General features: G+C 37.6%; 4 protein-coding genes and 2 long non-coding RNA genes across 8 annotated transcripts; 5 read left to right on the forward strand and 1 right to left on the reverse strand.

Annotated features, from left to right (window-relative positions):
- The first annotated feature begins 2,167 nt into the window (after nucleotides 1-2,167).
- LOC140768909 (double-stranded RNA-binding protein 4-like) lies at nucleotides 2,168-5,037 on the forward strand. Its single transcript, XM_073109375.1, has 5 exons — nucleotides 2,168-2,267; nucleotides 2,767-3,029; nucleotides 3,809-4,019; nucleotides 4,121-4,466; nucleotides 4,903-5,037. The coding sequence occupies exons 1-5, from the start codon at nucleotides 2,240-2,242 to the stop codon at nucleotides 4,931-4,933; spliced, it is 879 nt and encodes a 292-aa protein (XP_072965476.1). The 5' UTR covers nucleotides 2,168-2,239; the 3' UTR covers nucleotides 4,934-5,037.
- Nucleotides 5,038-6,698: 1,661 nt separating this feature from the next.
- Nucleotides 6,699-8,089, forward strand: LOC140768916 (uncharacterized GPI-anchored protein At4g28100-like). Its single transcript, XM_073109387.1, has 2 exons — nucleotides 6,699-7,535; nucleotides 7,617-8,089. Exons 1-2 carry the CDS (start codon nucleotides 6,909-6,911, stop codon nucleotides 7,926-7,928), a joined length of 939 nt encoding a protein of 312 aa, XP_072965488.1. The 5' UTR covers nucleotides 6,699-6,908; the 3' UTR covers nucleotides 7,929-8,089.
- Nucleotides 8,090-8,781: 692 nt separating this feature from the next.
- Nucleotides 8,782-16,118, forward strand: LOC140768054 (heat shock 70 kDa protein 17). Its single transcript, XM_073108136.1, has 14 exons — nucleotides 8,782-9,791; nucleotides 9,951-10,183; nucleotides 10,333-10,492; nucleotides 11,442-11,687; nucleotides 11,809-11,945; nucleotides 12,088-12,424; nucleotides 12,509-12,670; nucleotides 13,161-13,235; nucleotides 13,326-13,426; nucleotides 13,512-13,581; nucleotides 14,946-15,002; nucleotides 15,092-15,153; nucleotides 15,706-15,778; nucleotides 15,879-16,118. Exons 1-14 carry the CDS (start codon nucleotides 9,018-9,020, stop codon nucleotides 16,077-16,079), a joined length of 2,688 nt encoding a protein of 895 aa, XP_072964237.1. The 5' UTR covers nucleotides 8,782-9,017; the 3' UTR covers nucleotides 16,080-16,118.
- A 141-nt stretch (nucleotides 16,119-16,259) lies between these two features.
- On the forward strand, nucleotides 16,260-18,719 carry LOC140768055 (pentatricopeptide repeat-containing protein At5g15010, mitochondrial-like). Its single transcript, XM_073108137.1, has one exon. The coding sequence runs from the start codon at nucleotides 17,052-17,054 to the stop codon at nucleotides 18,570-18,572; it is 1,521 nt and encodes a 506-aa protein (XP_072964238.1). The 5' UTR covers nucleotides 16,260-17,051; the 3' UTR covers nucleotides 18,573-18,719.
- Nucleotides 18,720-19,736: 1,017 nt separating this feature from the next.
- On the forward strand, nucleotides 19,737-25,054 carry LOC140768643 (uncharacterized). 3 transcript variants are annotated; one of them, XR_012105791.1, is made up of 3 exons: nucleotides 19,737-20,052; nucleotides 20,680-20,786; nucleotides 24,432-25,054. It is a non-coding gene; the product is annotated as an uncharacterized lncRNA (long non-coding RNA). The 3 variants fall into 3 exon arrangements; XR_012105790.1 differs by lacking the exon at nucleotides 19,737-20,052 and having other exon boundaries at nucleotides 20,401-20,786; XR_012105792.1 differs by lacking the exon at nucleotides 19,737-20,052 and having other exon boundaries at nucleotides 20,401-20,774.
- On the reverse strand, nucleotides 24,245-26,463 carry LOC140768642 (uncharacterized). The gene is made up of 2 exons (XR_012105789.1): nucleotides 26,387-26,463; nucleotides 24,245-24,878 (listed from the first exon to the last, which is right to left on the reverse strand). It is a non-coding gene; the product is annotated as an uncharacterized lncRNA (long non-coding RNA).
- Between the last annotated feature and the right edge of the window lie 467 nt (nucleotides 26,464-26,930).

Raw genomic sequence — 26,930 nt, forward strand, 5'->3', positions numbered from 1 at the left:
AGGAATAAAGTTATTAAAGGGAATAAGATTGTGCACTTGACTAGCTGAATAAAATGTAATTCAATTGATTTAGAATTTTAAATTTTCTAAATCAATTATTTGAAACAATTAAGTGGATTTGGATATATTTAAGTAAGTATAATAAAATTCAAAGATTTGAGTAAAATTTATTTTGCATAATTTTTCCAAATCTCAAAACTAAACCTCTTAATGGTGAAAAATATAAACTAGAGAAATAGAACACAATAAAATAAATTCTAAACAAGAAGATTGGACGGATCTCATTTTTATTTGCCAAACAGCATATTATATTTCATCTCCAAAGGAGATCAACTAGTTTTGTTCTTACTAAGCAAACTGCAGGAATTTTGTGCAGTTTCTCAATTGCAATACTACTGGTGCATAAAATGAAGTAAATCTACAACTCCCAACTCAAAATACTTAATAATAAGTTCATGAAGGGTTCTATAACTTAGCATAACATAGGATATTCCATTGTCCAAAGGTACCTAATACAACTACAACTTTTCTCTCTTTTTTTAATATAAAAAAAACCTCATAAAGAATGTATTCAAGCAATAGCAGCAGCATTGCATGCCAACTCTTCCATTATACTTCAATAAAGTATAATAGAGATCTTTTCATTGAAAAATAAGTCTAGAAACACCCCCTCCTCACTTATTTGTCAAGTTCATCTTGTATTTAGAAACTGATAAGAAGTGATCAACAAGAGAAATTTGAAAATAATTAATAGAGTAGCGAGTCTGGTCCAAAATCAATTATATATATTACATGAGAAGAACAATTTTTAATTACATAGGAAGGAGAGTTTTGTAAACAAATGCATGTTTTGATTTAGTATAATTACATATATTTATAAAAAAAAATTAATTTCATATACGATCAACTGAGCACTTAGATTAGTGGCATAGTTTGCATTTTAATTACCTTCTCAAAAACACATGGAAAATTGAAATTTAAAAAATTATTAATGATATGACCTTTAATGATCTTAATTTATTCTTAATTTATTACACTAATACTACTCCTACCGTTTCAGCATACTTCGTAGAATTAGATCAGACTAGGTGGTCAAATCAAATGAACCGATAAACCGATTATAAAATCTAATTCATTTTATTATCGGGTCGGAAATACAATTGATTCGGTAAAAATTAGCTGACCGATGGTTCAAGAAATGTACACAAGTGTTTTCTTTTTTCTTTTTTTTTCTTTTTTTTGCGAATTGACTAGTTTGTTCATTGTTTTTTAAATTACCTAGTTGTCCTTAAAATTCAACTATTTAATTATTTATCGTAAAGATAATTCATTCCTAAAATTAAAAGTATAAATTTATTAAGATTTATAATTTTGTATGAGTGATATGATTTGATGTATTTAAATCTAAATATTTGTTAGAAATGGCTAAACAATGAATGTTTTGATAGTGTTACGAATATAAGATGATCTTGAGATTTTGAGGGGTAGTAATCTCGGAAGTCTCGGATCCGATGGCTTTGGAATGAAGTCAATCGAAAATCCGGATGAAAAGTTATGATTAAAATAGTGGAGCAAGACTGAAGTAGAGCGGAATAGTAATTAACGACGATAGTCAGAGGGTGCCGAACAGCCAAGGGTGGTAGGATAGCTTCTGGTGGAGGGTGGTGGCTAGGGTTTGAAAGGTCGGATGCTTCGGTTATAATCTATTTCTAGAAAGATAAGACGATCTAACATCTACGATAAAAGATAAAGACGATAAAAAATATTTAGCTAAACTTATATTCATTGATTATTATCAACCCATACCCGCTCCTATTTATATAATTAAAAATTTCTAGCATCCATATACAAATTATTTGATTTATTTAAAATTTAAATAATAAGATAAAGCTAACTAACTAACTTGACTCGATTTGATTTAACCCATGAGGTTAGATAGATCTTAATAGACAGATTTTTTTTTCAGTTTTTAAAATTATTTAGAATTATAAATATATTATTTCGAACTATAAATACATTATGTTTAGATATTGAAATTAATTCGACCCGGTCTTGAGTCTTAGACACATGGTCGAACCGGACTAGGCGAGTAATTAATTGATTAACATAGGGGCAATAAAGTCATTGAATGATATGATTCCTCATTGGCGCTCTTCCCGTTGTTGTGCCACTCTTTAGTGCACACTGAAACCCCCGCCCACCAATCGAGCCCTAAAACCCTTCTCCCTCTCAAGAAGAAATGGAGGCGGGAGTTCAAAAACAGCGCAGTGAGTGCTTCCAATCTTGATTTGCTCTCTCTCTTGCTCGTTCTTTTGATGTATGTATCGCTATATGTAGCTTAGATTCTTTGATATGTTGCAAAATCCCAATTGTAATTGATGGGTTTGCTTCTTGTACTTGCTTGAGTGGAAAAGTTGGGTTTTTTGGAGTTCATTTGATGTTAATCCAATTGGTTGATTGTTGTTGCGGGAGGAGCTCGATCACCGGAAATGATATTGTTGATGCTTTTCTAGCTTAAATATTTCTTCTTCTCTTTTTTGGGACTTTTGTAGGAGTGTGGTTAAGACTTGATAATGGCAATTTTCTGTCGAGCATTGACTTGGGCACCCTAAAATGTTGCCAAATTGTTATAATTTCCGGTTGGAAAGTACTTCGCGTCCTTGAATGCATCCTTTATAAAGTATTTTTACAAGGCTTTAGGTTTGAGATATTCAAGATATTTGCAAGGCTTTCCAATGTTGTATAAGTTAAGGTTGATCCTAACAGGTATGGAAGAGCAGTTTAGGTATAAGAACCTCTTACAAGAATTTGCTCAAAGATCGGCCATTCCATTACCAGTGTATCAAACTGAAAGCAATGGGTCACAACATCTACCACAGTTCAAATCAACTGTTTTAGTAAATGGGGTCACGTTCAGGACGAGCAGTGCATTTCCCAATAAGAAAGCAGCAGAGCAAGAAGTTGCAAAACTTGCCTTGGAGGGCATCTCGAAGAGTATTAAGAACAAAACTGATTCTCTTATTCATAATGTATATCACTTATTTAACTTTACGTAGGCTCTCCTTACACGTAATATTGAGTTCCTAATCTTAGTTAGCTTTCTTCTATTCATATTTGATGCATTTGGATGATGCCTATGCTTGGTAAATGATTTATTGGTACCTTCACAAGGAATAAGGTGTCGTGAAAGATTGAGGATGGCTTTGCTATTTGTATTTTTAATAGCTTTGATATCTATGAAGGGTATTTGGGCCAATTTTCAAAAATAATTCTCCCAAATAAAAAAGATGAGTTTTACATTGTGAAAATATCGAAGTTCTCAGTGGCCTTATATGATAGTGGAAGAAAGTAGTAGCATGTAGAATCAGAAGTTTTTAGTAACACATTTTAGATAAAATCTTGCTTTTGGTCTATGGCTCTATGCTTAGTCCTTTTCTACATCTGTCACATATGTAAATGTCTTTGAATGCATCAATATACTTAGGATTTTCTATCGTTGGTAAGACCAATTTGGGATTATGGAATCCTTTTCTATAGATATGAAGGATCTGCATAAAATGTTCTTATTTGCACTAGTTAAAAGATCTATGAGAAGGTTAAAAAAAGTCATGTCAATGAAGAGATGTAGAAAAAGTGAAGGCATGTTCTCCATATACTTGCACTCATTTGTGCTTAATTTGTTCAATTATTTGTTACATGTGAAGGTTATTGTCTCATATCTGGTTCTTATTTGAGTTTCTTGGTATTGCCCTTCTTGCACTATTCACATGTCATATCGTGTATATATTCTTTCCTTTTCTGTGTCCAGGACACAATCTTTTGCAAATCTATTCTCTATGAATATGCAATCAAGATGAATCTTGACAGGCCAACATATAAAACCTCACAATCAGAAGGCCTTCTTCCGATCTTTGTCTCTTCTGTAGTTTTTGATGGAAAAAGTTATCTTGGTGGCGGTGGAAAGAACAAGAAAGAGGCTGAACAGATTGCAGCGCGAACTGTTATTGAATCTATTTTAGGTTTGCTTCATTGTGCAAAGTTGTGTCCTTCAAATCAGAAAAGTCAGCTAGCATAACAAGTTTAGAGGAGGTCCATAACATTTTCACTCTTTTTATTGTAGGTAACTCTGATACAAGGTCTCTGTTGATTCAAATTATCAAATCCAAGGATAGGCTATATGCTGCAATGCATAAAGGGGATATATCATGTCTGAATGAAGATCAAAATAATGTCAAAGAGCAAATAGAGGACAATAGCAGGAATGCCAGTGCAGATTTGCATGCTATAGTGCCATATGATAGGTCAAATGCCAGTCTACCTATTGAAGGAGAAAGTGAAATCCTATGTCATAGTCCAACTATTCTCCCTAATGGCTCCCAGAGTGCGCTTTGCCGTAGCAACAAAAAACGGTCTCGCAATAAGAAGAAAAAGGAATGTCAACTAAAAAAAGTTCGAGCTGATGAGCAGTAAGTTATTCTATTTGCTGCCTCTGCATTCTGCCTTGCATGTACCATCTATATATGGCCTCTTTGCTTTTTAGGTATAATCTTAACTGTCTCTCTAACATTCTAGAGATGCAAATGATTAATCATTGCAGTCTTGCTCATTGCTTTCACTCATATAGCATTTCTTTTTGTCGGTTTCCTAATTCGCCATCTAACAGCCCATACTGTCCTCTTCCATGAGATCTGCTTACCCCTTTTCTAAGTTTTATTCACATTTTTGTTGGACATTCTCTTACGAAAAGAAATATTTTGTCTAGTGATACCCACAAAAGCTGGCAACACTATCTACAGATCAATTTCTCTGAAACGGTTTGCTTAGACTCTTTGGAGAAATCTGTGCATTTTGTTCTCTTACACTTGAAATCTTGATCCCCACTTGCATGTTTTGCTATACCAGGCTGGCTGCCGAGCAACCCACGCAACCATGAGAAAGAGGTTCACGCTGCGTTCAAGGGTTTGCGTCGTGTAGATTTTGTACTGATGGCAATTCTTGAGTATTTTGGTTCAGGGTAGTGCCCTCTGTTCATCAATGGTAATGTAGATTAATGCAAAGTTCTCTTACTTGTTATGTGTGTGTCTAAAATTTCTAAAACTTCCAAGTAGTAGTATCATTTTGCTCGTCATATCTGAATCCAAGTTGGATGTTTACTTTCCAAAACATTTTAACCATCAATGGTGGTAAAGAAGAAAGGAATGGAAGAATGCAAACAAAATAGTTGACAGATTTGGAAGGAAATGATCAAATGACAATCTTGCAAGTCTTAGGCTGCAAAAAGGGACCATGAAGAAGAGGAAAAGAAGAATATCCAGCTCACCAATATTCTCTTCTCTGCCTGACCAACTCTGTCTTCACTCCCACTGCATGCGGAAAAAGGCTCACAGTATCCGATGCTGTGGGAAGTTTGTCCGACCAGGGAAGCAGACAATCCACGGGGCCCAGCATGCGGGTTGCACGTGAGGATCAGGACATGGAATGACAGAGAAGAAGTTTCACGCGAAGGGAGTGATAGAAGCCAAAGGCATTTATTATTATAATTGTTTCTCTTACACGCTTCAATGATATCAGAGTATTTCTCAACCTCTTCTTTTAGTTGTGAGAACTAAAATAATATATACATATATATATATATATTAAATATATTTTTTTACCTTATTGCATTTGATGAACAAAATAACTTTATTGACCTTTAAACATATACTATAGGTATTTTAGTAATTTTTTATTAAAAAAATTTGATAAAATGTTCTCATCTGCCCAAACAGTGTTAGTTCAAATCTAACATAAGATGTTTTATGCACATATTCATCAAATTATAGAGCTCGATTTACAACCAGTGAAATAATAGGGTGTAAATTATAATTTCATTAAAATGCAGAGTGTTATATGTAAATTTTTCTGTAATCTATAAGCTATTGAATTATTAGAAAAATAATTCAACAAGTTTTAAAGTTTTAGGATACTCTGTGATCATACATACAAGATAGTTATGCAAAAGTAGACAGTGTCAGATGAAGTAGAGAATAGAGTAATTGAGTTCTATTATTCTATGCTTCACTCTTACAACTTTTTCAGTAGCAAGGATTGAGCCTTGACCAACTTCCTGGAAAGAATAGAAGCTGCAATTAATAAATGCCTACTAGAAGCCAAAGCGGTGAAACATTTACTAGCAAACGTGAGCACGAGCTCCTCACCTCCCTATTCAAAGAGCCCTATGGTATATGTGTACTTGTTCTAATTAACACCAAATAAATGAGAGTATTAACTCATTTATTAGCATTAAAAGAACAACGGTAAAAGTTAAAGCTTATAGCCCATCTACCATTCCTTCCGATACTATAGAGTGAGTGTTAGGTCTCACTAATATTTACTAGAATAAATACCAGTGTAAGTTTACCGAGAATCTATCTAACTTTTATAGTGGTTTGGATTAAATTATGGATATTAGTTAAATATTAAGTTGATCTAAGACCAAAGTATATAGAGAAAAAGTTAAAATCGAGCTTAATCACCGTCAGGGTAAACTGTAATTTGCTCTAAATTAATTCACTCTCTCCTTTTCCCATGACTCAAAATTAATGACTTCCCTCATGATAAATTCAATTATTTGAACACCACCCCTCTCTCTCTCTCTGTCTCTCTCTATATATATGTATATATACAAACCCAATCACCTACACATCATACATTGCATACATACTCCTCTTCTCCTCTAAACTAAAAGGAAAGGAAAGGAAAGAAAGAAGAAAGAAGGCCAAAAGCAAAGGCTACAAAGTCCTACAATAACCACTTCATTACTTCTTCCTTCCCATTATCCAACCAACCATCATCACATTCACATACTAAGTCTTTTTTTTCTTTTTTTTTTTAGAGTGAGAGAAAGAGAGAAAGAAAGAAAGCTAGCAATGGCTCAAAGTTTCCTCCTTTCTTTCTCCCTTCTCCTCCTCCTCCTCTTGTCCTATTTCTCTCTCTTGTCCGCCATGCCCGTGCTGCCCCATGACGCTGCCCAAATCCTACCCCACTCCTCCTCCACCACCAATGCTACCACCATCCCGGCCTTCCCGGAGCAATCCGACGTGGCATCCTCCGCCTGCCCACTCGACCCCGCCGACCACCTCCTCCCCGCCGTCTCCGCGGCCTGCGGCCGCTCTGCTGACCACAAGGCTGGACAATGCTGCCCGGCCCTCGCGGCGTGGCTCCACGCCGCCTACGCAGCCACCTCGCTCGCTGCCCGCCCGGCGCCGGCGACCGACCTACCGGAGCTGCCGTTCGAGGACGCCGAGGCCTGCGCCGGCGGTGCAGACCGCGCGCTGCGGTCGCGCGGCGTCGTCCTCCCGCGTGTCAACGGCACGTGCGACATGGCCTTCTGCTACTGCGGCATCCGGCTCCGGCGACTCACCTGCCCTTCCCCCGCCTCCGCCTCCGGCGGCGGGAGCTGGACGCCTTCTCCTGCGGCAGCGCGCCGCCTCGAGAGGGACTGCGCGAAGCCCGGCATCGACGGCTGCTCTCGATGCCTCCGCACACTCAACCAGGTATCTTTTTTGCACATAGCCCCCTCTAAATTGCCTTACTTTTAACTTGGTACTAATCTTATCGACATCGAACTAATGCAGCTCAAGGATGGAGTACGGACACGTCACCATGACTGCCAGCTCATGGGGGTGACGTGGCTGCTGACGAGGAACGGGACCCGGTACATCCCGGCCGCCACGTCGGTCCTCCGCGTCCTCATGGCGGCCGATGGCACCAAGTCCGCCGACCCCACCACCTGCCACGCGGCCGGGGACGAGATGCCCCTGGCGGTCGGCTCCGACGAGATCAAAGGCCAAGATGGATCATCCGCCGTCCGTTGCACGCAATCAGCAGCCGTCCATCTCCTGTTCCTTTCCCTAGCCCTCCTCTCCTCCCTGGCATTCTTGTCCTAATTATACTACGTCACTAGATTATGTGTTTAGAATTAGAAGGTTGTTCTCCTTAATTTCCTTCTTTCTTTTCTGGTTTGTTTGTTTCTTTGGTCTAGTAGTTTGACTAATCTTATGATTATTCCAATATTTGGTGCAAATTACATAGATTTGTTTGTCTTCTATTTTATCATAAAAGAAATATATATATGCAACCTAAATGAATTTTAATACATGAGGTGTTAGTGGATTCAAATAAGAAGCACATAAAAGTAAGCAAGACAAATATTTACATCTCAATAATAGAGTTAGCAGTATAGTTAAATATAAATCATAAAAATTAAATTAAATATTAGTGATTTCCTGGACTCTACTAAAAAATTCACCCCCTCCGCTAATAAAGCTCAATTACTGGACTATGCAACAATGATAATTAAAAACTTAATTTTTTTTTTCAAAATTTTTATCTTCTATAATTACAAGTATATAAATATTTATTTGAATAAAATTTAATTTAATTTGGATATTTTAGTTGTTAGAAAATAAGTGTTTAATTTTAGTGGAGTGATATACATATATATTTGCAACAAAGGAAATTAAGACGAGAACAATTAAATATTAAAAATAATATTTCTCAAAAAAATAAATACTTTTATAACTGCTTGCTTAGTTGCTTGTGCTGCCTACAAAAGGAGTCAACCGGACTATAACTCCTATCTCTCGCTCTTCCAACGCACCGAACCCACCACATCGAGCCACGTGTGAAATTATCAACGTGGCAGATTCCCATTGGCTAGTTCTCTCCCTTTCCACGCAATTCGACACTTAAACCCCCCATATTAGTCCTGAATTAGAAACTATAAATTTTAACGACCTAAAGAGGAGAAAAAGACGAGAGGAAAAAAAATAAAAATCTCCCGAGAGTGCTCCATTTCCCTCGCATCCTCGAGCTCTCGATCTCTCCTTCTTCCGATCTTCGTCACCTCTCTCCACAAATCCAATTCATAAGCCCAACCCGAATTTCCGTAATTCTTAGTCAATGGTGGAAGTCCTCCTCCAATCTCAATCCCTGGCCTTTTAAAACCTCATTCCCAGTCGCGATCTGGAGCAAAGATGGGGAGATCCGGATCCATCCTTGGCGTTCTCCTCCCCGCCCTCATCCTTCTCGTCTCCTTCCTTGCGATTCCGTCCGAATCGGCTGTCTCGAGCATTGATCTCGGGTCGGAATGGATGAAGGTTGCGGTCGTGAACCTGAAACCGAACCAGATCCCGATCTCCGTCGCCATCAACGAGATGTCGAAGCGCAAGTCCCCCGCTCTCGTCGCCTTCCACGACGGTAACCGCCTCGTCGGAGAGGAGGCAGCCGGGATCGCCGCCCGGTACCCGGAAAAGGTCTACGCCCGCGTCCGCGACATGGTCGGAAAGCCTTACAAGTTTGTCAAAGATTTGGTCGACTCGCTCTATCTCCCCTTTGATCTCGTGGAGGATTCAAGAGGAGCCGTTGGGATTCGTGTCGACGACGGCGTCACGATTTATACAGTAGAGGAGCTATTGGCCATGATTCTTGGATATGGGATGGGATTGGCGGAATCGCACGTGAAGGGCCCAGTAAAGGACGCGGTGATCTCAGTGCCTGCGTACTTTGGGCAGGCAGAGCGGAAAGGGGTTCTTCAGGCGGCGCAGTTGGCTGGGATTAACGTTTTGTCTTTAATTAATGAGCATGCAGGCGCTGCTTTGCAGTATGGAATCGACAAAGACTTCTCTAATGGGTCTAGATATGTTATGTTTTATGATATGGGCTCGAGTAGTACGTACGCGGCGCTGGTTTACTTCTCGGCATATAATGTGAAAGAATTTGGGAACACGGCACCGGCAAATCAGTTCCAGGTATGTGTTATCCAAGATTATTGGTGTAAAATCTATGTTTTTTAATCACAAGTTCCCAACTCTCATATTACTTTGCTTTGTGTTCTCTGATATCCAATAAATTTAACTATATGAATTTATCATACCTTGGAAAGTTCTTAGAGGATTTACTGCTGACAGGTCAAAGATGTTAGATGGAATGCTAAACTTGGAGGTCAGGATATGGAAATGCGGTTGGTGGAACATTTCGCTGACGAGTTTAATACGCAACTAGGAAATGGTGTTGATGTGAGAAAATCTCCTAAAGCAATGGCTAAATTGAAGAAACAAGTAAAGCGTACCAAAGAAATTCTTAGTGCAAACACAGCGGCTCCAATATCAGTTGAATCTATGTACAATGATATTGATTTTAGGTACAAGTGCCTCTAGTCTGTGATGGCAAACATCAGATATAATTTCTATTGATTTGGCTTTTTAGTTGCTTAGTTAAATGCTTTCACTTTTATGCTTTTTTTATGATATTAGCTTCTAACATTCTGCATCATATGTTTTCCTCTTTCAGAAGCACAATAACACGTGAGAAATATGAAGAACTTTGTGAAGATTTGTGGGAGAAAGCTCTTATCCCTTTAAAAGAAGTGCTTGCACAGTCAGGCTTGAAGACTGGTGAACTTTACGCAGTAGAGATTATAGGTGGAGCTACTCGTGTGCCAAAATTGCAGGTTTGTAAATCCTTTTCAGTTTATTGGGTTGTAAATTGGTTGGCTACATTGTATTCAGATATTTACCATTATTCTTACTTGCTCCATCATAGGTTTTTGTTTTCCTTGTGAACCACACTTTGATTGGCCTAGTGCATATGATTTCGATCAAATATAACACTGTCTTCTTAATCTTTTGTTATTCAAAATTGCTTTTTCAGTATTGAGGATTTCTATTATAAGTTTACATTCCATTAGATGATATTGGTGTCACTAAAATATCTAGTAGATTATGTTATCTGTGAATACTTGTGCAAGGCTATTTCAGAATAGTGATACTTGTAACACTGGTCCACATTTAGAAATTTCCCAAATGTGAGTATTCATTTTTGATACTGTATGTCATGGTCAGTGACTTGGTTTATTGTTATGATGTCATATTGTTGACATTTCACTCATATTGGTAGGCCTGCAATCTCTATGATTTATAATCCACCTAGTTATTAGCATGGTTTGAATTTCACCTCAGACGGAACAATAACTACTGAAACTTGATGAAAACTATAGCCAAACTCATTGGTTAAGACCAAAACTTATGTCTCTTGATAAGTCATCTCTAAGAACTAGCATGTGTCTGTGCCAATACAATAACGAAATGTAGTAGTCTATGTAGTTTTCTCATCGTCAATGATCTTTTATGAATAATATATGATTTGTCTCTTAAAATTTGCAAGTGATAACAAGCTTCAATTTTTTTTTAATTTTGTTGAGATTCTACCCATGTAACAAGTAATATCTACTTAGTAATTCTGTTCTTCTTATCTTCTAGTTTAAGTGCCCTCTTTATTTAATAATTTGGTTTTTTTAAATCATTTTGTATTGAAGATTGCAAACAGATTTGCACAAGTCTACTTCATTAACTCCGATGTATTGTAGCTAGCCTCTTGACGGAATCTGTCTATTGATGCAGGCTAAGCTCCAGGAATTTCTAGGACGAAGAGATCTGGACAAGCATCTTGATGCTGATGAGGCAATAGTTCTTGGTTCTTCACTGCATGCTGCAAACCTAAGTGATGGAATTAAGCTGAACCGTAAGCTGGGGATGATTGATGGCTCTTCTTATGGTTTTGTTCTGGATATAGATGGCCCAGGTTTTGTCAAAGATGAGAATACTGATCTCTTGCTTGTACCACGAATGAAGAAAATGCCAATTAAGGTGGTTCTATGGTGTACTCTTTCTTCCTGCCTATCTCTTCAGTTTCAATTAAGTTAGTCTGGTCTAGCATTAATTGATGGTATGCTTTTTGATAACTGATGTTGGCATGTATAATTTACAGATATCAAGGTCTATCAAACATAACAGGGATTTTGAAGTTTCACTCAGTTATGAAAAAGCAAATGACTTGCCACCGGGAGTTTCTTCATATAAGTTTGCACAGTATTTGCTATCTGGTCTGACAGATGCAAGTGAGAAGTATGTAATGACCAACATGGTCTACCTTTAATCATGCTCTGACATACTTGCTTTTATGATTAGAAAGTTTATCTACATTTAACGAACATCCTTTTTCTAACATTAACTGACTATACAAGATTGTATGTTTTCTTTTTCCTAGGTATGCAGCTCGCAACCTTTCTGCTCCCATCAAAGCAAATCTACATTTTTCTCTGAGCAGAAGTGGAGTACTTTCTCTTGATCGAGCAGAAGCAGTGATTGAGATATCAGAGTGGGTTGAGGTTCCTAGGAAAAACATAACAATAGAGAATAACACTACTAGCAATGTTAACATATCCACTGAGGCAGGATCTCCCAAAAGTCCAGAAGAAAGCAAGGAAAGTTTGAATTCTGAGAATGATTCTAATAATTCCAACACAACCATAGAAGAGAACAACAGTGCAGATCTTAACATAGAAAAGATTCTCAGAAAGAAAACATTCAAGGTTCCATTGAAGGTAAAATTAAGTGATTGCTATAAACAGTAGTTTGATTGAAGGATCTCCAAAACTGATCACTGACAAACTTCCCATGTATTGTAGGTCCTAGATAAGCAAGCAGGCCCTGGAACAGTTCTTTCAAAAGACCTGTTTTCTGAAGCAAAGAGTAGATTAGAGACACTCGATAAGAAGGATGCTGAAAGAAGAAGAACTGCCGAACTAAAAAATAACCTTGAGGAATATATATATTCTACAAGAGAAAAGGTTGGTTATTTAGTTTGTTTTTTCACTGAAATGTTTGTGTGTGTGTGTGTTTGAGTGTAAATATGTGTGGGTATTTATGCATGCAATCACTTCTATTTTCTCCTTTTACTGCAAACAGATTTCTACATTCATTCTGACTTTTGCCTGAATAAGTTTGCCACTGTGGAACATACAAGTATATGATTTAGTGCTTAATGATTTTTTTGTCCAGTCCTCTTAGAACATAAAATCACTTTGCATTCAGTTTTGCTGCATATATCCTGGGATTCACAATCATCTTTCTTGCATTTCCTGCAACATAAATATAAATATAGTCTAGTAAGGCTTTCTTTACCAAATGGAATTCTTTAAAGATTCTTGTTAAATGCACAGAGATTTAATCTCTAACTGTTGATTTGACGCATACTAGTATATCTCACCTTTAAGTCAAATCATTTAAAATCAAGCAAGATAATTTCTTCCTTGTTGTTATTGAATTTGTTTATCACAGTTGGAGGATAATCTTGAGATTGAGAAGGTTTCAACAGAACAGGAGCGTCAATCATTTGTAGAGAAACTCAGTGAGGTGATTTCTGATAATTTCGTTCAAACAAGAAACTTTTTTCTTTGCCTACTAAAATATTGGGCAGTTAAGTTCCTTACGCAATAACTGCAGGTTCAAGAGTGGTTGTATATGGATGGCGAGGATGCTCCAGCAAGTGAATTTGAAGAGCGCCTTGAATTACTAAAATCTATTGGCGATCCAATCTTCTTCAGGTTGTTTCTGCAGTATCTGTAGAATCCAACTAAGTTGATAAACAGGACATAGATATGTAACAAAGTGTTGATTCTTTTTGTCCAGATTGAGTGAGTTAAAAGCTCGACCAACTGCTTGTGAAGATGCTCGGATGTACTTAGATGAGCTGCAGAAGGTACTTATCGTATATGAATTCATACAGCTTACTCTTGGAACCTTCTTCTGCAACATTGGGTTATATTGCTTGCACACACTTTGCACTTGATAATCAACCAACAAAGAATAGAATATTCTTGAAAATTAGGGTTATGTAATGTTGGTAATATGGAATTCTGGCAAAACCAAAGATTGATAAGAACCCCCTGTATAGTCTATAGTAAGTTTCTCCTATTTGAACACCAACAAAAATTATAAACATAATTTCTCAATGAACTTGTCAAATTCATGCTCATACTGTGATAGTGCTTGCTAACATACATGAAAGCCCATAAAATCTTTTATTATTATTTAGTTTGCCTTGCATATCATCCACCAATTGTAATGTGATTCATGAAGCTGTCATTATGATATCAAACTCATTATTTGTGATTTCTTAAGAACAATAGATAAATGTTCCTACATTTAAATCTTCTATAACTTAGCACACCACCATTTATCATTGTGTAATGCTTGTATTGGTCAGATCCTTGATGTTATAAACTGCTGTTCTTGTTAAGCCATCTGTAAATCAATTTTTTGAACCTCATCATTGTACTTTTGTGCTCTAATTTCAGTTTCAGTTATAATTTTGACTTAGTAAAAGTAAAATATGTTGTAGAATGGGTGGAGATAGAAGAAACATCCTCATAACATGTTTGAGCCTTAAAGGCATATATTACTCTTCATACTCTTTTCTTTTTGTATGAACTGTATAAGAATGTATGCAAACACACATAAAGTGCTGTAATTTAAGAATACAACACTATCTAAGAAAAAAAAATTGCAGAAGGAAAATGTTAGGATTTAATTAGTCATCATTGTGATTTGAAGTACATTGAGTATATGTGACAATATGGATTAATGCAAATTAGTGCAGTATCTTTTATTATGCTGTGATGCATAATTTCTATTGTAGTCAGACATTGCTTGCACAATGTTACTCAAGTACTATGTATTTTTTTCTGTTTATCTGTAATTTTAGGTTGCAGAATCGGCATGTGGTCCATCTGCTTGTTTAGACCATTGTGTACTTACATGCATATTTTTCTTAGGTTTTACTTTCTGATTTCCTGCTTGACAAAGGGTTCTGTATATATTACTTGTGTGCAATCCTCCCAAGTTGATGGTTGTTGTGCTTATATTGTCCAGGATTTTTTATTTCTTGCCCATGAATACCACAAGTTATAGAGTTTATTACATACTATATGAAAGTTTAATTGAGCAGTGTCAAAGTATTTACCTTTTCTTTGAAAGAAGGTCTGTAGATATTCATGGTATTTACTTATTGTATGTTATTTGCAAATTATTTTATTGACCATTGGGTTCCAAAATTCTTGCTAGATTGTTACCAACTGGGAGAAGAACAAATCTTGGCTTCCCAAATCTAGAGTAGATGAGGTTGGCTCCTTTAGCATATCGATGGCATTTTCTGTCTCTGTCTCACACACACATGCTGTATTCTGATAATATGATTAATTCACTTTCAGGTTCAGACTGAAGCAGAGGAAATCAAAAGTTGGTTGAAAGAGAAGGAGGCCCTACAAAAGAAGTATGCCCTTACCTTACCCTTAGTCTATCCCATGATTTATATACAAATGGTACATGTTTTATTAGTCCTTCAATTGAAACTCACCAAGTAGTAATTCAATGCAATACTGGTGGTATAACAAAAAATCAGTGACAAATTGGCCATTGGAAAGTGAAAAGAGTTTGAAAGAGTGTTAACCTGAAATGGACTAAATGCATATTCATTGGGTTCACTTAGCTTTCTTAAAATGAAGTTATCAAATGGATACTCAATGGTCTTTCACTTTTCTCATTCATCTAAAACTAGACATAATCAATGAACTTCTCTATGCTGGCTAAGGTTTAAAAAAAAATGGAATTCTATTTGCCTTTTGTATAGGCCAGTGTAATCTGATTATTTTGCGTGTTGAATAAATGTTTCATCATTTTTCATATGCTAAAATCCCCATGAATCATTTTTTGCATTTCTTGAATTTTATCTCTAAAACCTGAGAAAATTGCCAACTCCTCTTATTGGGTATTATATTCTCCAATTGCTAAATGCTATAACTCTTGATGGGTGTTCTTTCTCCAGAACCTCTGACTTCAGTACCCCTATATTCACATCAGAAGAAGTCTATGAGAAGGTGTTCAGACTTAAAGATAAGGTAGACACCATTCTTTTCCCCACAACACACCTACAAACTGTATGATATACATCAGATTCACTATAACTATGGTTTTTGACGAGAATTTGCTTTCTTGTAGGTTGCGGCTGTCAATAGGATTCCGAAACCAAAACCAAAAATTGAGAAACCTCCAAAGGACGAGTCAGTGAGCAAAGAGAGCACAAGCACCTCAAACACAACATCAGATGAGACCACATCTCAGACAGAGCCTCCTAAACCCGATCCTGCTGATTCACCCGATGCTACCAAGGCACAAACAGAACCCCACGACGAGTTGTGATCAGACTTTCCATTGCTAGAAGAATCACCAAAATCGCCATTATTTTCACAATTTTTCTTACTTAGTGATTGACTTATTACAAGAGGGAGGTGGTGGCTTCTGCACCCTACAGTTTTGTTTAGACGATAGAACAATAGGCAGGGGGGACTTACTGAATCTTGCTCGAGTTTTTTTTATTTAGGGTTGATAAGGGCAGGGGGAGGATGAGGCCTCTTCAAACTTTTATTTGTCACTTAATTAGGGGATCTCTTTTTCTGAACCATTGGTTATACAAAGAGCCGATAAATTAGCCTCACATAATTTGATCGCTCCTTGTCTCTTTTCCTCTTGAAACTGTTGCAGATGATCTTGGTCTAAAATCTAGATGAGATGGGATTGTTATTTATGAAGGAAGACTCCGAATTAGAAATGGGATGATTTAACTGAGACGGGCATTATTAGTATTTTAATAATACAGGATTAAGGGTTTATTTTGGTCAGCTCAACTAAATGTTCAACAGTTTATAATATAGAAGATAACAATTCAGCGCTTTTATTACATTGAAACCATTAAGCTATTCTGAGGTTCATTTATACAAGTGAACAAGGCCTTAGTCTCCACCTTCGACAGTAGTTTATCCCATTTTGGTCAAAAACTCTAAATTAAGCGTAAAAGGAAACACCTTCAGTAGAAACCTCATCCTGGGACGAAAACAAAGCAAACATTGTCTTTCTTAAAATCGAAAGATAGATTTTTTTTTTTTCTTTCACCATCTCGAGGCATAACTAATGAATATAAGGTTGTTAATTATCCCTAATTATTGCTTCTAATGACCGCCTAATTAGTCTGGATCAAGCCCAATTCCCCGGCCCTATACCTCTCGCCTCTTCTCCCTCTTCCGGTCTTCCCAAATCTCCCCAACCAAACCCTAACGCTAATTCTCTCTTCTGCTCTCTCTCTGGAAGTAGACGGTGAAAGAGGGATTCAAGGCCATGTCCCACCGCAAGCGCCACCTCACCTCCTCCCCCGGCTGCCTCTCCCCCCACCACCACAAGCGCCGCCCCTCCTCCGCCGCCGGCGACGAGGACGACCTCCGCCGCCGCCCCCTTCCGACTTTTCCCTCTTACCTCGACGATCCTGACCTCCCTCCTAAACCCCGCCTTCTCTGTTCCATCCTCGCCTCCTCCTCCTCCTCCCCCTCCTCTACCGTCGCCTCCCTCGATGACTCCGGCGTCGCCGTCTCCCCCTCCGACGTTGAGCTCGTCCTCCGCCTCTCCTACTCCCACCCCTTCCCCTCCCTCGCCTTCTTTCGCTGGTCCTCCTCCCGTCTCCTTCCCCCTCACACTCGCCACTCCCCTTACTCCTACAACCTCCTTGTCGACCTCCTCGGTAAAAACCAGCTTTTTGACCCCATGTGGGACGTCGTCAACTCCATGCGTGCCGAGGGTATCCTCTCCCTCGCCACATTCGCCTCCATCTTCTCCTCCCTCGCCGCAGCAGATCGCCCTGACGAGGCGGTATCTGCTTTCTTATCAATGCCGCTTCACGGCGTCCCCCGCGACACGCCGGCCTTGAATTCCCTTCTCTCCGCCCTCTGCCGCGCAGGGCGCACCACCGATGCACGAGGGGCGCTCCCGCGCGTGAGGTCCGAGGCTGGCGTTTCCCCTGACGCCGACTCGTTCGCTATACTTCTTGAAGGGTGCGAGAATGAGAGCGATTACCGTGCTGCCCGTCCGGTGTTCGATGAAATGGTCAAGACGGTTGGTTGGGACCCAGTGAACGTGCCGGCGTACGACTCATTCCTCACCACCCTCGTCCGCTCCAATCCCTCCGGTCTATCAGAGGCAATGAGGTTCTTTGAAATAATGCAGCATAATCGCTGCTTTCCAGGGATCAAGTTCTTCCGTGCAGCCCTCCAGGCGTATGTGGATACCCGGGATGCACGCGGGGCAGCGGGTCTATGGGAGGTGTTGTCCAGGCAAGGCAGGTGTCTTGCAGACACAAATATGTACAATTCCATGATTTCTTTGCACGGTTACCTTCAGCAGACCGATGCGGCCATCCGGTGCCTTGATGAGATGGTTCTCCATGGGGCATTCCCTGACTCTCAAACATACAATGTGTTGCTCCAGTTCTTGCTTAAGAGCAGGAAGCTGAGGGAGGCGGCTGCCATCTTTATTGAGATGGTGAAGAATGAATGCTGCCCGTCGCACTGTAACTGCGTGACAGCTGTCAGGATTTTCATTGATACAGGGGATTGGAAGATGGGGGTAAAGGTGTGGAAGTGTATGGTGGCCAACAACTTGCAGCCATTCGAGGAGAGTGGTAACATGTTAGTTGCAAAGTTACGTGACATGGATTTGCTCCCAGAGGCTTGTAAAATTGCGGAGGATATGATCGATAGGGGCATTAAGTTGAGCTCGTCCACATTGTCAAAGCTGAAGCATAGCCTGTTGAAAGTGGGTAAGGGAAGTATTCACGACCACCTCCTTAGGAAATGGAAATCTCATTAGGAACCAAATTTTGTAGTCTCTAATTGTATACATAGCCATGTTATGTATGTCCACTCATGCAGATTATAGGACTTTGAGATGTATTATTGTGAATTATTCTGTTTATTTCAGATCCATATTGAATACGACTTCAGTTAAAGTTACTTTTTGTCTACCATGGTAAACTTTACCTTACTCTTTTCCTTATTTATCTTTGTGTCCTATTATCTTCTTTAAGAAAATTTGCTTCTGTAAACCTGCTTAATTAAGTGAAGAAAGCAAACAAAGTGCCATGTGAATTGCTTTGTTGTTTTCTCTTAGTGTGTGAAAGATCAGATTTTGCGACAAGCATAGGAGTTAGCATCACCGTATACATATTTTAGGACAAGAGATGAAAATTATACATTTGGATGTATGCTTGAGAAGAGGATACAGTAATGGTACTCAGGGAACACACACACACACACACACACATATATATGTACTGTAGGTATTTTATTATGTTTCTTTTGATTTATGTTCTAGTGAAAGTGTACTGTCCACTGGTGAGTTAAGTTAAGAAATTAAAATTTGATACCTTGAGAAAAGTTGGTCTCAGTTTTTTGTAGTAAGGAAATTAAAGTTTAAGCTATTGATTGATTGGGTCTGGATTTTACTCCTGAAGCCAGAGGGTGAGCTTGGTACTGCAGGCTGACATTTTCATCTGTCTGGCAGAAACTGCAGCTCCTAAGGAAATGGGAATTTATTGCTACGATGTATTACAGATAAAATTTCTTTGCAGATAATTGTCTTTCCAGAGTTCCTTGATTTGTTGCTAGGATTTCATCACGTCCATGAGATGACTATCTTATAACTGATAGTTATTAGTTAAATCTGAGACTTGCACTAGAAGCTTAATATATGAATCCTCGGGGAGTTGGAAGGGCTACTGAGTGCTCTTGTCTTGGTAATCCAATGACCAAAGATGAAGGGTAGTGGTAATATGAGTTTATAATGTGAAAGCCTAGTTTTGTGTTTCATTCTCTGGGATTTACGTATAACAAAGATTTTCTTGCCTGCAAATGTTCCACTGCTACTCTCAAATCATTTCGAGCATGAGTTCTCTCTATCATGTAGTTGTGTGTGTTACTTAAGAGGTTGACTACTATATTTCTTTGGAGCTCCTGTAAGAAGTTTGAGACCAGGTGTCTACTATTATAGCGCGGTGCTGATAATCCTTCTCTATTTTCATCTTTATTATTCTACGCTGGAGGAAGGTGAAAGCAGTGAGCTAAACATCCATAATTGTTCGATAAAATTTCAACCATGATCTGCCTTCTCAAAAATTTCAGTAATTGTTCCAGTTACTATCTAAAATTGCCAGGTCAGTCTGTATCATTTTCAGTTTCTTGCATATCTTCTCTTGCAATTTATTTGATTCTCTCTAACACCTGGTTCTTCTGATCGGATACTATCAGTGATCCCCCCGAACAACTTCAAGCATATATCTAATAGCAATCAGGTACCTATGTAGCCTATAGTTGTCTATTGCAGAAAATGTAGTAGATTATCTCTTTAAGTTTGCATGCTTCAGGATGCTTGATGATGACCTATTATTTTAACTAGATTCATATTGAAATTCCCCTCTAATGTGTAGATTTATCTCCTCTTTAATCTTTATCCATTGTCCCTCTTAGATGACTGCTCAACCATCAGATTTTTCAGAAAAGCATGCTCATCTCCGATAGGAATTACATAGGCTTTCAGAGGTCTCACCATTGACTTGCGAAGACATGCCTATAATTTGCCTTACATTTGGTTCAGTCTTTGACTTTATGCTTTCTGAAAGACATTTAATCTGGTCCAAGAACATTCACTGTGCCATTGCCCTCATTGTTGACTTTTTTTCTTTATCACTGGGACCTATATAGATGTATTGGAAAAGGATCTCTGGAGCGGTTTTGTCAAAATCAAAAGGGAGAAACCCAACCAACTCTCTCGTTTTTGTTTCCTCCCTTTATTTGTTTATTATCTTTCTAGTTCCTACGAGATTTAAGCTGAGTAAATAGATAATTACTCAATCAAAGGCTGTCTACTCTTCATCCATATGTAGTAGAATGTCAAATTTTAACAACTTACTGTTGGTCAGGTTGTCAATGCGATGATTCTTCTTTCACAATGGAGCGAAACTTGGAAGAAAGAAAGAAAGAAAGAAAGTGCACACAGATTATTCTTTTGTTTGAGGTACATCTCGAGGTACTTTCCCATAGACTTGTTCATAGACTTCTTATGTCTGATTAGCTTCAACAGAGCTTGGTCAACTAAAGTAGAGATGAACCTCATCAAAATTCAAAATTTGTTTTCTCTTTCTTTTAGCTTCATTGAGGAAAACCTCCATATATTTGCAAACAGAATCCTCTTATATATGCAGAATCATCTTTTCCTCATTCACGAAGAATATTGTCAGTATATTTGAACTTCTTGGATACAATTTCTTCACCCTCTTTTTTCCATCTTTATGAACAGAAAAAACATTTTATTCTATATTTTTATGAATAACATAAAGCTGACGATGGAAAAGAAAACGCCATATATAGTGTAATATATTAGACAAGCAAAAGCTTGGAGTCTAACACACTAACAAAGAAGAAAAGAAGATGATAATAGCAAAATATGCACGGGCGGATAGCTAGCATGCATGCATGCATGATAAGATAGATTACATGGTAGGCTCAGTTACTGCCCTGGATACTACGACCGGCGGTGACGTGATCCTTCAGAAAGGACGGCAACGGGCTCCGTAACGGCGACCGCGGTGTGGGCACCTCGTCGAGCATCCTCCCGTCGGCGTCGTAGTATATCACCCCGGAGAAATCCAACGGCTGACACTTTTCCCCCATGAGTATGCTCCTCCGCCACACGCCCTCCCCCATCTCCTCCGACTCCTCCTCGGCCACCCGTCGCTTCCGACCGCTGATCCATTTCCTCCCGCTGCTGAGGGAGGGGACGGCGAGCGAGCGGGAGGAGCCGGATCGGAGCCTCCGGGCCGCTCGCGACACGTGCTTGGAGCACGTGCTCACGAGGGAAGTCATGGTTTCGAGTATTCCGAGAGCCATGAGAGCCTTTGAGACCTTTCTTTTGCCTCTTCACTATATATATATATATATGGGTAGAAACATACAGAGAGAGACGAGTAGTTTGGACCGGGTATTCTTTTTTATATCTTTTACTATTTCTACTTTGACCTTTGCTTCTACGTTTATCTTAAAATTAACTCCACTTGTCTATTATTATTGTTATAATATATTTTTCTTAGGAAGAACTCATAGGCAAAGAACTTCATTAATTTCAATACAAGCTTTATACACAATAGAGATCTGGAGATAGGGGAAAGCCCATGAATAAACCTCACAATTTAGTAATCATCTTTAGCTTAGGAAAGAAAATATTATAACAAGCTCATAGGCAAAGAGAGATCATTCCTGATATCTATTATACAAATGGAGAGGGTGATATTTTTCAACTTTTTTTATTCTAGCATGACATCATTAATTGCCATAGTTTTCTACCAAGTGATTCTAATTTTTACCAAACTCTAGATACTTTTACTATTTTTTCATTCCACTTTTTATCGATATTCTAGGAGGTAACAAAGCTGACTTGAATAGTCCAAAATAAGAAGGGGTTAGAATAAATAAATAAAATCTCTTTATTTTGTTTTAAAATGTTGGATAACTGTGTGGTATTGTTTGGGTATTTTAATTGGTGTATGAAATTGCTTGAAAAGGTCATATAATTAGGCTTGACAAGAAAGGCTTATCTTGGGAAGCTGGTAGTAGATAAGCTTCCTTCTCTTCTAATGTTTGCGTATTGCACTACTACCTACATTTATTGTCCTATTTACTCTTCTCTTGTTTTTTTCGGATACGTTAACAAATTAATCTGTAAAGTGATAAAAAAAATTTGTTGAAATTTTGCAATAATATAGATTCATTTTATGTGATCTAATAAAGTTCTCAGTTTATCATGAGTTCTTTCTATAAGATATAACTGCAGTACTACACAAACTTCATTGCTTGTGATCTAACAAAGATAGAGAACTTGCATGAGAAATAGCATGAATTAAATGGGAAAGATTACAGGTGATGAATATTCTTTAACCTACAAAATTTATTTGGTTCATATCCAATTTAGTTTTAGTTATAGTTATACCTGATTTATTGTTCGGTTAGATTTAGATCCAACTACCAGATAGATACAAGTACAATGTATGCACTAGAATTTTTTTAATTATTTTGATTTGGATATTATAACTATGTCTAAGTATTCTATTTTATATTCTTCTTCCTTGTGCATGAACTAAGTTTCAATGTGAAATTGACTAGGATACAAGTGGTAGGTCAAGTTCATAGGGCATTTATTATTATCAAAGTTGTGTCTATCTCTTGCCTCATTAGAGAGAGTTATCTCCAATCCATTTCATCCATTATCCTGGATAGGGTAAGTTTTTTAAGATATCATCAAGAATCTTATTCGTCAACCTCTCAATCTTCTGAATTCATTTGGTAGGTCAACTTTAGATTGGGTTGGATTGGATTCCACTTACAGCAAATCTTGATTCCTTTATTAGTGCCCAGGTCTTAAAAGTTGCCAAAAGGAAGACCCACATCACTTGCTAATTGTTATCTTCTCACACTCAATTACTATTATTATTATTATTTAGATAGGTTATTAGCTCGCAGACTAATCATAGATTAAAGAAAGAATTAATCCTCTCTGATATATAGATTAGATAATTATGTCAATTTTAATAAGAAATGAACCACAACGGACTTAAATTATATACATATTAGCATTCTATTAAGAAATTGTAGACACCTCTTTTGGATGCCACCATTAGAAAATTGATGGCGTTTCTCGGTTGCTCACCTTATAATCAACAAGAGGATGAGTGGCCAACTTAGTGGGTGGAGCACTTAATGGGATTGCAATTACCAAAGAGTAGTGACATGCAACTACCCATATTTTGTATTGATGATCTTGGAAAATGAAAGCAATTGCAGTGGGCATTTTTCCTACTGGAAGAAGGATTTCTTGATCTTGAAACCATGTCACACTGCTCTATTTTTACCTAGCTCTAGTCTGAATGATAAATCTTATCAAATTTGAGAGTTCTAATACTAGTCAAGAAATTAGGTTGGAGTGAACCAGTTTATAGTTTTACTGGACCAATTCAAATGATGAAGTCTTTCAAAGACATTTGTAAGTGAAACAAACATCAGGAGGACCTTGTCCTGAAGCAGTTGGGGTCAACTCATTAGTTCTACATAAAAGTCAAATAAGGTTATTATACTATGTGCTACGTACCTTCTACTACAAGTCGTCTGCATTTTCCAGTGGCACATCAAAGAAAATTGGGAACTTCGTCGAAAACATCACATGAATTTGCTCTTAAATGTCTCCAAAACACCTGATATTAGTCTCTTTTTAAACGGATTGTTGCCATATAAGATGAATTAAATTAATATATCTGCAAGATGAACTTAATATTCTTGAGTAAAATTAATATTGGAACTATCTTTTTAAGATCAAATGAGGAGTATTTTAAATAGTACTTTTACTGTTGTTAAATGTATGTGAATGATAGAAACAAAAGTGTTGAGAAGTTCTAATAGGTATAACAATATTTCTAGTTGACATAATAGACAAGTATACAAAGTAAATACGTAGATATATACATAGATAAAGTACGTATACACACATACATGGAAAGTTATACAACCTTAAACGGGCCGAAGCCTGTTCACCTAATGGGCTTAGTTAAGGCCCATGAGCTTACTTCTGCATTCATACTAGGGAAGAGAGAAATACACACAACTAACCTCTTCTTCTCATACACAGCCATCTCCGGCCACCACCACTTTCGCCGACTCCGGCAAACGGTTACCTTTAGAATCATACAAAATCTGGCCGGAGAAACGCAACGGCCGGCACTTCTCGCCCATGATTATGGTCTTCTTCCACAGGGCTTCACCATCATCATCATCAACAGCATCGACTTCCTCCTCTGTTTTCCTCCAGGACATCATCTTGGCCACCACCATGGCCTTGTTTCCTATGCTGCTCAAGTTGGAGAGGAGCTTCTTTTCCTCCTGCGAGGGAGGAGAGGTTGCCATCTTGACCTTCTTGGAGTGCTTGTGGGTGGTGCAGAGGGAGATGACGATGCTGGCTATTGCACTCATGCTTGCAAGGAGGAGGAGAAGAGTTGTGATGGGTGATGATGACATGGTTGCCGTGATGTGTTTGTGAGAAGTACTGAGAGGTCTTATTGGAATCTTAACAAGTAAACTGGATGCCAACCAGAGAGGAGAAGAATTTGGAGGGGTAAAATTGGAAATCTCGGGATATGTTAAGTAGAATTACAAATATGTCATGGTTAGTGTGGTTCTTCTATATATATATTGTTATTGCCAAGGGTCAAGGGACAAATATAAAAAAAAAATTATTAAGATAAATTCCAAAACTACACAGAAATCATTCGAATAATTATGTTCATGTGATCATTTAATTTCTTATGCAGGGGAATTCTCCTCAATTTTTTACATATAATTTATCTTAGTACAATATCTCGATTTGGGAAATGGCAACATCGTAATTTGTGAGTTCCATCATGGGCAAAACCGACATTAAGTCTCTGCACCGTGTTTAACCCGTCGAGTTGACGCAGCGACGGGATGACTTCGCCACTTCGGGATATTTTTCATTCCACACCTCCACTATTTTGTTTTTGTTTATAATTCCCTACTTGGGGTGCTTTCTATGTAATATTACATAAAGATAGGGTGCAGAACGAAATAAATCTCGGAAGTCGATCGATCACGGCCGTTGAGGGGATGATTAAAGTAATTGAGATGGTTAAGGAGTTGCTATAAGATTGGGTGAGAAGGAAGTGAAATGGAGATGCTTCAAAGCAAAGAAGCCAAGTGAAACAAATTAATGAGGACAAGATAATTAGGCCACCAATCTAAGTAATTATTGGCTTATATGTTTGTTACAACCTTGTGATTATACCTTTTTACTAACTTTTAGTTGAGTAAAAAATGTTAACTTTCTAGCATGAGAATCATAAGTTATAGTTATTATAGTTATGGTTGTTAGGGTTGGTGTCTGTAGCTATAGAATCACTATATTTATCTTTTATAATATCTAAAGATAGAACAATATGCTTTCTTTAAATACTTCAGGAGGCTTATTGTACCCTATGTAGAGTGACTGCAATATGATGCTAAATATTTAATTTAACCTATAATTTGGAACCTAATGCTTTTAAAATGGGCTGAGAAATCCATAGTTTAATTGGGCCAATGGAGGAAATAATGGGCTTAGGGTGGTAATAGAATTGCTTTTGTGAAGATTTAGAGATATGAAAATTTTGATGATATGTAGATATAAAAAAGTTAACATCTAAGCGGGTTTGATTCCCCTATCAGTATTATTAGAGTCGATATTTAGTAGATTTTCTACCGGAGTATTATATAAGTATTGTTTGAGCCTATTGTTAGTTTTTTTGGTCAAAAGAGTAGTATTGTCAAGGCCACAAATACTAATTAGATGAAGATCATGTTAATCACTTATATAATTAGAGTTGCAAAATAACTCAAGATAGCATGAGGATGTCTGTGTACATGTCTTCTTAAGCATTAGAAGAAAGAAAGAAAAGAGGTATTTAACTAGCAAAAAAGATATTAACAATCATCTTAAAGTACAGTATTACTAAGATTGATATATTTGTATCTCAAAGATTGAGAAAGAAATCAAAGAAAACACAAATATAATCAAAGGGTAAAAATCAATACCATTGAAAATTTCCATAGTGTAGTCAGTCATCTCTTTCTCTTCTTCCTCTCTATGGATTGATTGCATCCTCCATTTGTTCATGAGACACATGACTAGGAGGTCTTTTAAAAGAAGTATATTTGATCTTTTAAAAAGAGAATCTCATAAAGAATTAATGGTCCCATGTTCCAAAAGAAGGAATGAATGAATGATAAGAAAGGATATACAGCACAAACACTTCAACAATATCAGAGTTCAAGGAAACAGGTATAGTTGGTGAAGTGCATGTTATCTTAGCCTTGACTGTCTTAATTACAATCCTTTTTTTTTTTTTAATCATCTATCTTATCAACAATTTTTTAGATGATCGATTCGAGTAACGAACTTTTATCAGGATAATTCACTTGCTTATTTGATATGTTAAACTTCCATATGCAGTAATGCTGAATAATGAATCAGCTTCCATGTCTACTTCAAGAATCTATTAGCTTTAACAAGTCCCTATTGCTGTGATGGATCACTTCAGAAGAATATATTAACTTTAATTAAGGTTGTCATCTTTAC

The sequence above is a fragment of the Typha angustifolia genome, chromosome 10 (genome assembly GCF_048772165.1).
Source record: "Typha angustifolia cultivar Huaian chromosome 10, ASM4877216v1, whole genome shotgun sequence".
NCBI lineage: Eukaryota > Viridiplantae > Streptophyta > Magnoliopsida > Poales > Typhaceae > Typha > Typha angustifolia.